The 10,822-nt window shown below is 32.7% G+C and overlaps 1 protein-coding gene across 1 annotated transcript; it reads left to right on the forward strand.

The window, feature by feature from the left end:
• Positions 1-305: 305 nt before the first annotated feature.
• On the forward strand, positions 306-10,444 carry LOC134711030 (uncharacterized). Its single transcript, XM_063571458.1, has 7 exons — positions 306-685; positions 1,816-1,923; positions 2,161-2,383; positions 3,870-3,990; positions 6,980-7,131; positions 7,671-7,783; positions 9,582-10,444. The coding sequence occupies exons 1-7, from the start codon at positions 306-308 to the stop codon at positions 10,435-10,437; spliced, it is 1,953 nt and encodes a 650-aa protein (XP_063427528.1). The 3' UTR covers positions 10,438-10,444.
• Positions 10,445-10,822: the final 378 nt, after the last annotated feature.

Genomic DNA, 10,822 nt, shown 5'->3' on the forward strand with positions numbered 1-10,822 from the left:
AACGTGCTTCTAAAAACTGCCGTTGCACCAGTTGGGGGAAATCGATATGTTGATACGCACATTTTGTTTGATGAAGAGGAGCACAGCACTCTTTTGTTACCGAGGAGTTAGCGTCGAAAATAGATTTAGGAATACTAGGAACAGAAACCATACATTTATTGGCATTTGGAAGTACCGACAGCAAAGTTCGTCATTTGTCAAGAGTACGCGTATACGTAGAGTCGATAAATAGAACGAAAATTCCAGTTGAGGTTCTAGTAGTACCGAACATCGCCAGCCCGTTAACCAATTACAATGGTAATGGTATGCGAGAATTCAAGTACCTGAAAGGATTACGTATAGCTCATTCGTTTACAGAAGACAACTCTTCTTTTGATATCTCCTTGCTCATCGGAGCTGATTTCTATTGGGATTTCGTAGAGGATACAACATTAAGAGGAAATGGTCCAACCGCCGTAAGGTCAAAACTTGGTTATGTGTTGTCTGGTCCAATTACGACGTCTTATCGTCAACAGAGAAATGTTGGTATGAACAACATATTGACATCGCACAAACCAGAGGAGTTGAATTTAGAAAGATTTGGGGAATTAGAGTCGTTAGGAGTAGATAGCAATACGACAGATGTTGAAACGGTAGACTATATGGAAACAAATCAAATGTCAGCAAATGAATTCCGAGAAAACAAGTACATAGCAAAGTTGTCATGGAAACCAGATCACGAACCCTTGCATTCCAACTTTTTCGTTACGAAACGAAGAACTGAAAACGTCCCTCGAAAATTAAGTCAAGATCCCGAAATGCTTAAGGTATATGGACAGATAATCAATGATCAAGAACGCCGAGGATTTATTGAGAAGGTTAAGGATCCCGATATCAGTAAAGGTATTTTACATTATATCCCGCACCATCCCGTTAAGAAGAAATTAACGAAGTAACACCATTTAATGAATTTACGGAAGAACCAAACAACGAAGAAATACCGACAAGATCATTGCCTTTGCGGAAGGCATCATTTCGTGCAAAGGAAATAATAAAATCATGGACTCGTCAAAGTTTAATTCAAATTCCTATTTTTGTGTTTTGAAGTGTAAAATTAAATTTCTTTTCTTTATTGATGAACATTTAAAGTATTATTCTGTTGTTTTGTACATAAATTTAATACACTTTGCGGGCCCCAGTTCATTGTAAATATTATACGCAAAGTAAACACAACGCAAAGTACATATACGACTTACTTAGTTTATTCCACACAAGTATAGACAGTTTTAGATGCGACTCTCAGATAATGAGCTACCTTACTAAAGAAGTCTTTGATGCGGCTCTCAGATAGTAATCTATGACAATTAGCTTCCTTACTAAAGACAGTCTTATATGCGGATCTCAGATAGTAAACTATGAAAATTAGCTATCCTAGTAAAGACAGTCTTAGATGCGACTCTCAGATAATAATCTATGAAAATGAGCTACCTTACTATAGACAGTCTTTGATGCGGTTCTCAGATAGTAATCTATGAAAATTAGCTACCTAACTATACACAGTCTCAGATGCGGCTATCAGATAATATTCTATGAAAATTAGCTAACCTAGTAAAGACAGTCTTAGAAACGGCTCACATTTTGTATTTGCTCAATGTCCGACGAACATAGGATTGTGTGACAAATTATGAGTGCTTCTTTTAGTTGACTTCAAATATTTTTTTGTTTTTGATGCCACATTACCTGTGGTTAAGTATAGCTGAATACTTTATATAATTTAAGATATAAGTTTCCTTCCGATATGTTTTTATTCGTTTGGTTTTTTTTTTAATTTTGTAGGTATGTGTTAACCTGTATGGACTATACATTAAAATGGCCAGAAGCTTTCCATATATACTCAAAATCTACAACTGAAGTTGGAAGCAAGTTATATAGTTCAATATGCAGGTTTGGGGACATGAGAGAGATTGTATCTGATCAATGTAGAGAATTTAATAGCAAATTTATACCCTATATTTGTGAAACACTAAAATTAAGCACATTACCACCTGTCCATACCACCCATAAGCTAACGGAATGGTGGAAAAATTTAACCAGACCTTGGAGGGAATGCTTAACAAGACCATTTCAGATCACTCCAGTGATTGGGATCAATATATTGAAAAAATGTATGTTTAATTACAGAAAATTCTGCCATCATTCAACCAAATTCACATCATTTCAAGTAATGTATTTACGACAGGCGGTACTGCCTAATGAAACATTAGATGATTATGTGAAAAATGTAAGGGATGAAGCTGTAGATAATAGTGCTAAGAATATTATATTAAATCTGGAAGTTGTTCGTCAAGAGGTCGGTGAAAAATTTAAACAAAATGTAAAAAAAAACTCAAAAAGACAGAAGGAGGTATATGACAGACATCATAATGTTGACACTAAATCATATGAAATTGGTCAATATGTTCTGCTAAAATATTTCCGTAGGAAAGCTTGTATGGCTACTATCGAACAGAGGAAATATATTGGTCCATACAAAATAATACAGTACAAAGGCAAAGGAAACAATAAATAGTCTAAAAAATGTCGGTCCTCACAACCAAAAGAAATTTAAACTTTGGATAATTAATCCAGAAAATAAAAGTCATGATAACACCGGAGATGATGAACGGGATGACCAGACTGGTAACAGTACAGAACAGGATGGTGTCTTCCTTGAATGCCAACATTTTATATGTGACCTATTCCTTGAATGCCAACAAAAATATTTCAATAGATGTTTATATAATAACAATAGGTGTTTTTAGAACTATCTACAATGTTTTTAGAAGTATAAAATAATTAGTGAACTTATAAAATTGCAACATTTTATTACTTTTTGATAATTTAAGTTTAAAATTATTATGAATTTTAAATATATAAAATTAAAAGTTTTTACAATTCCTTGCTTTCTATTAAAAAGAAGATATTTTGGGAATGGAAGTGTTTATTTACATAAGACTTATTAGATATATCAAAGAAATTTTAGTTGAACACAGATATTTCTTAAATAAAAAGATTCATTCAATTCCATTTCATTTTAAATATTTTATAAGTTTATATAAACTTTACGAAGATTTCAATTTAACAATTTGTTTAACTTTAAAAATCATCAGAATTAATTTATATAAAAGTAAATTTGATAACTTCCAAGGTGGAAACGTTACAAGGTTTTAAAAATCCATAAAATAGGGTAACACGAATTCTGATGATTTGTGACCATAACAATCACCTTAACAATGTTATTCTATGAAACCCTATTATTGAAAATTTTAAAAGGTTCACGGAACTAGATAATAGCTTTTGATCATACACAAGGTTCTATCCAAGTTTGGCAGAAATCAATGACAATTTGAGAAAGTTATTATCATTTTTAAACCTTTTACCACAGAATGAATATTTGTGGAGGCCGTTGCCAACTTCAACAGAATGTAGGATGGCTATGCATCGTTTTTGCGACAAAAGTCGCAGGCTCGACAAAAAGGGAGGAATATTAAAAACAAGAAAAATATCTGAACAAACGGAACAAAATAAAACATAGTAATCTAACATGAGATACAAAATTTCAAGAAATTCCATCAATATGCACATGTTAATTTTGTTTCATTTTAAGATAATCCATATTTATTTAAGTACAAATGCAGTAACAGCAACACATGATTTTCAAAAACTTGAAAAACATGAACTTGTTTTAGCTACCTGTATTTACCTATCTGTTTAATTAGTATGATTGTTTTGATAAGCATTCATTTTTGTTGTGATAACTGCTTGCACCTATTCCTTGAACGCCAACATAATTTTACAGGTAAATTGTCAGTAGATCAAAGGATGTTGGCATTCAAGGAATAAACCAACAGGATGAGGAGGATGTGGTTTGTGAAGATGCCGGAGGGGATGATAAAGATGACAGTGTGTTTCTGACCCAGAACACATTCATGGAGGAAAATGATGAAACAACAGATGACAATACAGTTGCAAGTAATTTTAATTTGTCACAATCCAGTATAAAATCAGAAATTCGAAGTTGAACGTAAAGTAGAAAGGAAATCATGAGAAGAAAGGAAACGAAAAAGACGTAATTCCAGTATTTATGAATGTCTGTGAAATATATATTTGCTAACTTCAAATAAACATATATATGTATATAAATTTGCAGCTGAAATTTAAAATGCATTTTGTTAAAAGTTATATTTATTCATAGTCAATCTATTTCATTGTATTTAGCTGGTAAAAAGTGTTCATTTTCTTTTGCTTCCAGGATGTAAATTGCATAGTAGACATTTGTTTTCTAGTTAAACAAGTCCATGATCATTTTTCTAGAAAAAACATGTATCAGAACAACTTTTCCTAGGATATGCCAGACTTAGTTTACTAGCTTTGTAATTATTTTCCTAGGAGAATTTATATTATGACGTTTATTCCTAGTAAAATTATGGCCATGGACTTAATTACCTAAGGAAAAATGTCCGGCGGAAATTTTTTCTACCGGACCAAATTTACTGTTACAGACGGGAAGGCAGAAAGATAGATAGGAACTAAAAGGATTAGTCAGTTCATCTAAGATTATGTTTGTCTGAGGGAATTGTAACCGTAGTTACTTTATAATTTGCATAATTTGTCAACGTTTATTTGTAGAATTGTTTGTTACGAAACATGACTGTACCAAAGAACTGAGCATACCGTTGATAACAGTCCAACAGTCCAACGCAAGTCAACTCAGTACTAGTAAATGAAAAGGACCAACTACGCAAAGAATAGTTCAGTCAAATGTCAAAATACAGACTAAGGTTTAATTTATCCAAAATCAGATAAGACGGACTCTTCCAGTATCCAAGACTGCGGAAAACATGTCACTTGTGAATTGATATATATATATATATAGGTCAACAAATTCGTGATGATGACCGTAAAACTTAACTGTAGTGTCTATTTCAGTCGTCCATTTTCATAATTATCAGGGTAAGCGATTGGTGTATATAATTCGCCTAAAAATCGTCTGTGTCTGGAAAGCAAATGTTTTGCTCATACCTCGCTAGGATTCGAACTCATGCTACTGAGATATCGTGACACGAAATTGCCTGCACTGTATCCGACGCGATAGACCACTCGACCAACTAGGATTCACAATAATAAAGCTTCGGTGGTCGGGTGTCACCTTTCCTCGTCAGTTTTATTTAGCGTCGTAATACAGTACATGATATATATACAGAATGTACACAGCCATGCATGAATCACTATCACTGCTGGTGATCCGATGGATAAATCTGTTGAAGAGTTGTCACTGGTTCATATTTTTATTACATATATGTTGTGTACAAGATCTAAGTTTGTACAAATTATAATTTGTACAGAGTTTTTGTAAAATTTATAAGTTTTGGACACGTACATTCTTGCACCAGGTGAAACAGATTTATCTTCTGAAATGTACTAGTTTAATGTTTTAAATTCAAATTTATATACTTCAACCTAACATTTAGTGCTATTCTCCTTATCATCTAACTGGAAATGAAGATACTTGTATGGTTTAAACTTAAAATTTGATTTTATTCCTGATACCATATTAATATCCACAAAGAGTCTTTTTGTGGTCTTATAATGTTTTTTTGTACCAATGCTCAGTTTTAGGTTGCATCATGTAGTTGTGAAAATATGAAAGAAATATGCGAATCAAAAGACTGTGTGCTTGAATCATCCATTTGTGTTAAGCAGTTCATATTACACTGACAACTTGTACAAAATATCTGTACACATTATAATTTGTACAACATTACAACTTGTACACAACACATATAACGCGGAAGAGAGATAAAACAAAAGGGATGGTTGAAAATTCCGACAATTGTTTTAAATTACTTTTCTCACTAATCAGTTTGACATATAATGTTGAGAATTAATTGTTTGAACTGACTCAAGATAAAGAAGGTTAAAGATTATATATACATGTTATATTTCAATATCATTTGTTGATTTGTCATCATAATTATTTCAGGCTTACTTCCGTGTCAAGAAATATTCATGTTATTCTTACTAAAAATCAATTATAAAATTTTTAAACACACAATTTCTGAACTAGAAAAAATATTGATAGATATATATCAAAAATACACAGATCAAAGGCAAATTTAAAAAGGAAAAACAAACAAACGATGACAAAAAAATGGTTATAATATCAACCCATGGAACGCGTGAAAAAACAGCATTCCCATTCCTTATTTTGTACAGAATTTTTTCGAAGAAAAATGATGGGTTAAATCTAGTTTTATAGCTAGCTAAACCCGTTATCAAAATGTTTGGTTGGCAATGCGACAACGACATGAAACTATGAAATAATTCATTTAAGAAAATAATGACCTCATTTAGAACCAAGCAATTTTCGAAAAACACAAATCTTTTCTAATAAACGTTCAATAACACAAGTGACTAAAACAAGTTAATTTCGTTCTGTATTTTTCCTGAAATCATAGCAAACAATTCAAATTCGTCATTGTACTTTTTTAGTGATCTCAATAAATAAAAAAATGACTCGGTATCTCTTCTTTAAACATTTAGCAACATATTTGTGACACGATGGGTAAAAATTAAGTTGTGAATATTATAAATGATTCTTTAAAAACGCTTTAATCAAATCAAGTTCTTGAACATCTCAAAATTTCGAAATATGGATATTTGTGTGTGTGTCTGTGTGTTCAAATGCAACATTTTAAATTTTAATACATAAAGATACAATGTAAATGTTTTATCACGGAGTCAACAAATGATAGATTATCTGTGTTATATAAGGCCACCCTCTCAATTTTTCAACTAGAAAGTTATCAGTTCATTATGATTCGTGTTCTTCTTTTCTTTCTGTCTGCTCTTTTAAATCAGACAGTTTTAAAAGGCGAAGACATTCACTGTATAATGTTGAGTGAAATAAATTTTTCCGATTGTAATCAGGATTTGCCAATGGATAAATTATGTTCATTAGATGAAGATCAAAAGGAATGGATGATGTCACTTTGGACAGCTGCTCTTGAAGACCGGTCAACACCAATTCGAAAACGTCGTGAAATACGCACACTAACTGAAAAGGAGCGTGAGACCTTTTTTAGTGCACTTAATAAATTGAAAAATGACACGGTATGTCTTCTTTAACATTAAGTAAAATATATTCGATACGAACGTTCATAATTTAGTTGTGAACTTTATTGTTTCTTAAACAAAACCACTTGGGAATAAATCTATTTAAGTTCTTGAACATAATCACAAAATTGTCGATAAACTGATGTGAACAAATAAGTGTAACAAAATAAAATATAGATTTATATATTACCAAGTTTTTATGATGTATACTGTGGATTCAATATTGTCGTTTGATATCAATTTTCCTGGATATCTGTGGTATAGGTGAACCGCGAATTTAAATGTTAAGCGGAGTCAAAATTTCTATAGGCTTGAATATAGACTTCGGATAAAAAAAAAACCAACACGAAATTGAATATCAATGAACATGTTCGTTTTCCATAATCCACAAAATTTGTACCCAACAAAATAAATGAATCCATAAATTTATATATTGTTTTGTTCTGCATTTTCTGTCCTATCATTGGAAAACAAAGTTATTGTGTTTTGTTTTTTATTTATAAAGTTTTATACATTGTTATCCTACATATTTTTAGACAGTTAAACCAAATAAATTTGACACCTTAGCGTTGGTTCACAGTAATCGTACGTTATGCGCAGCCCATCGTGGTTCCAATTTCCTCGGATGGCATCGAATCTACCTTCTGCTGTAAGTACAACATATATTTTTTTTCATAAAAGATATTGAATGTAGTCAAAATAAGTACACATATTTTTTTAGAGACAACGTTGTGTTTTCTTTACTCATATAATTCCCACTGAACCCACTTACAATCTACTTATCTATGCATATAAAGAGGAAATTCAGTTTGAAACCCTGTACGTTTACATTTAACATTCAGTAGAAAATTGATGAAATTAGAATACCAAAATCTTGCTAAAGGTGACCCAATTCTAAATAAGTTATTGTTCGATAATAAGCGGTAGCGTGATTTTTTCACAAATAAACCGGAAAACATGCCACCTAACTTGGAAACTACGAGTTGATCAATATTGCCCTTCCTTCAAAATGCCTAGCCGAGGAGCATTACCTCTCAGTTTTAAATCTTTGGTCCGATCTGGCTGGGATCACACCCAAGAACTGTTTAGCCCAGAGAGAAAAATCACCAATTGAGATGCTATTATATTCACAATAGTCAGGTATCAACACAATATTTCGTGCTCTAAATTGTCCTGAATATACAACAATACTTGTGCATAAATTGAATAGGAGCATTTATATATATCTACCATTTAACATAATTATCCAAATAACGGGAACACATTTTAAAAGTAATGATAGAAAGACACCTACTGACGTGGTTCAAATATATTTGATATAAACAATAAGGTATCATTTGGATACCAATGAAACTATGACCCTTATATCAATAAAATTGAGAAAGGAAATGGTAAATGTGTCAAAGAGACAACAACCCGACCATAGAACAGATAACAGCAAAAGTTCACCAACAGGTCTTCAATGCAGCGGGATATTCCCGCACCCGGAGGCGTCCTTTAGCTCAAATATTTATACGAGTTCAGTGAAAATGAACGCCATACTAAACTTAAATTATACACAAGAAATTAAGATTAAAAATAATACAAGACCAACTTATGCCAGAGGCTCCTGACTTGGAACAGGCGCAAAAATGCAGCGGTGATAAACATGTTTAAACAGAAGAAAATAAACAAAATGACAATAATACATAAATAACAACAGGCTACTAGCAATTAACTGACATGCCAGCTCCGGGCTTTAATTAAACTGATTGAAAGATTATGTCTTCATCATATGAATATCAGGCACAATCCCTCCCGTTAGGGGTTAAGTATCATACCATCATAACATATACGAGAAGTACATAACTCGTGTCATGCCAGCAACTGGTTTTTAAATAAATGTGTTTAGTTCCGATTCAAAGACCCTATAAGTGAATCAATATTAACGCCAAAATATGCAATCTTTAATGCCCTGACAACAGTATCGTAACTATATCCCTTATTAATAAGTCTATTTAAAGGTTTTGTTAGCTTCTGAGGTGAATGCTGGCTTTTTTGTGCTTTATAAAGAATATTTCCATAAAAAATTGGATGTGAAATATCTGAACGTATATAAAGAACATGGTTCAAACTATTCTTCAGGGCAGAGTCGGTGGATGGCTTATTGGACTACCCCCGTCTTACATATACTTCTGTAATGCATACTAGATCACTTTTAATACCTTATATGTACCTTACCTTACCTAACCTATCCTGTATTTGCAACCCGTGTCATATGAACCACTGGTACTGGTGTCATTGGTCGGTGCATAGATTAAAGTTCAACTAATTATATTTCTATAAAAGAATAAACAAACAAAAAACTTGTTACGTTATTAGAATAAGATAGCCCCGTTAAGGGTCTTTTCAAAGTCGCTTCACATCTCTAAATGTTTTGCTTTTCAACAGTATTTTTTTTTTTGAAGGTTTGAGACCGCCATTCGACAACAAGATAACTCTGTAACATTACCTTATTGGGATTCTGTACTCGATAATCAAAATATTACTGACTCAAGGGACACTGTTATTTTCACCGATAAATTTCTAGGAAACGGCGATGGAATTGTTGATTCCGGTCCTTTTAAACATTGGATAGATATTAATAATTGTCCATTACAACGTAAAGTAAGTCGAATTGACCATACCGAATTGCCATCTCCTGATATAATCAATAGGATTGAAAACGATGACAAAGTACGCAATGTTGCAGATGTTATAGATCATTTAGGGAAAGCGGAACAATTACTAACAATAGAAGGTCAACATAACCTTCCCCACGAATGGGTCGGAGGGACAATGGACATTCTAAACAGTTCAGCTAGAGACCCGACATTCATTTTACACCATGCTTTTATAGACTACGTGTGGGAAAAATTTAGGCAAAAGCAAATGCGACTTGGAGAGAACCCGGAATATTATCCATCTTTGGGGAAAACCTCTGAAACTGACAAGTACAACTTGACAGCCTTCCACAATGCCACCAACGTAATGGCTTGTTTTCCTTGGATGGAGAACCAGGCTGGATATCGGAATGGCTATGTTGGAATCTTGTATGAATATGAAGATTCGCCAAAATGTCCAGACTGCGGCTATTCTAAATATATCACCTGCAGTGCCAAACTTAACAGATGCATTGGTATTGTTCAGTCGGAATCTGAAGCGGAACATAGTTCACCTGGGATTATCATAGTAATCATAATCGCCTTAGCATTCCCAATCATTGGTCTCTTATATTTTGTGGTTAAGAAAATTCGTTCCCGAAGTAGCTACACAAGAGTCTAATATGTTACGTCACATTGTTTCTAAATTTTTCTGTAATAATGAGATAATTGATTTGCTGAACGAACTTTTCTCCAATCTTAGTAAAATTGTAACTAAATTTGTTGTTCAAAACGAACGAAAATAATATTTTTATTAAAAGTTTAGAATTTGCATATCATACCCATCTAATTTATTTTGAAAGACGAAACCACCTTGGTGTACCAAATTTTAAGCCTAGTATTTGTAATTAGACATAACAACATCTGGATTGCTACCATTGATTGTAAACTAGCTACCCCTAGTGTATCATCAGCCATGTAGTAATAGTTATATGTGTTGACATGGAATAGAGTTGATACGTTTAGTTTCTGTAAACTGGCTGTTTACAAAATATCGAATCGAACCA

The sequence above is a fragment of the Mytilus trossulus genome, chromosome 3 (assembly GCF_036588685.1).
Source record: "Mytilus trossulus isolate FHL-02 chromosome 3, PNRI_Mtr1.1.1.hap1, whole genome shotgun sequence".
In the NCBI taxonomy this organism is placed as follows: domain Eukaryota; kingdom Metazoa; phylum Mollusca; class Bivalvia; order Mytilida; family Mytilidae; genus Mytilus; species Mytilus trossulus.

Bases quoted from the DNA above. Each gene is read 5' to 3' on its own strand.
- LOC134711030 (XM_063571458.1), top strand. From the start codon at position 306: ATGCGAGAATTCAAGTACCTGAAAGGATTACGTATAGCTCATTCGTTT. The intron at 2,384-3,869 runs GTATATGACAGA...ATAAACCAACAG, and splicing joins ACTCAAAAAGACAGAAGGAG to GATGAGGAGGATGTGGTTTG. The intron at 7,132-7,670 runs GTATGTCTTCTT...ACATATTTTTAG, and splicing joins ATAAATTGAAAAATGACACG to ACAGTTAAACCAAATAAATT.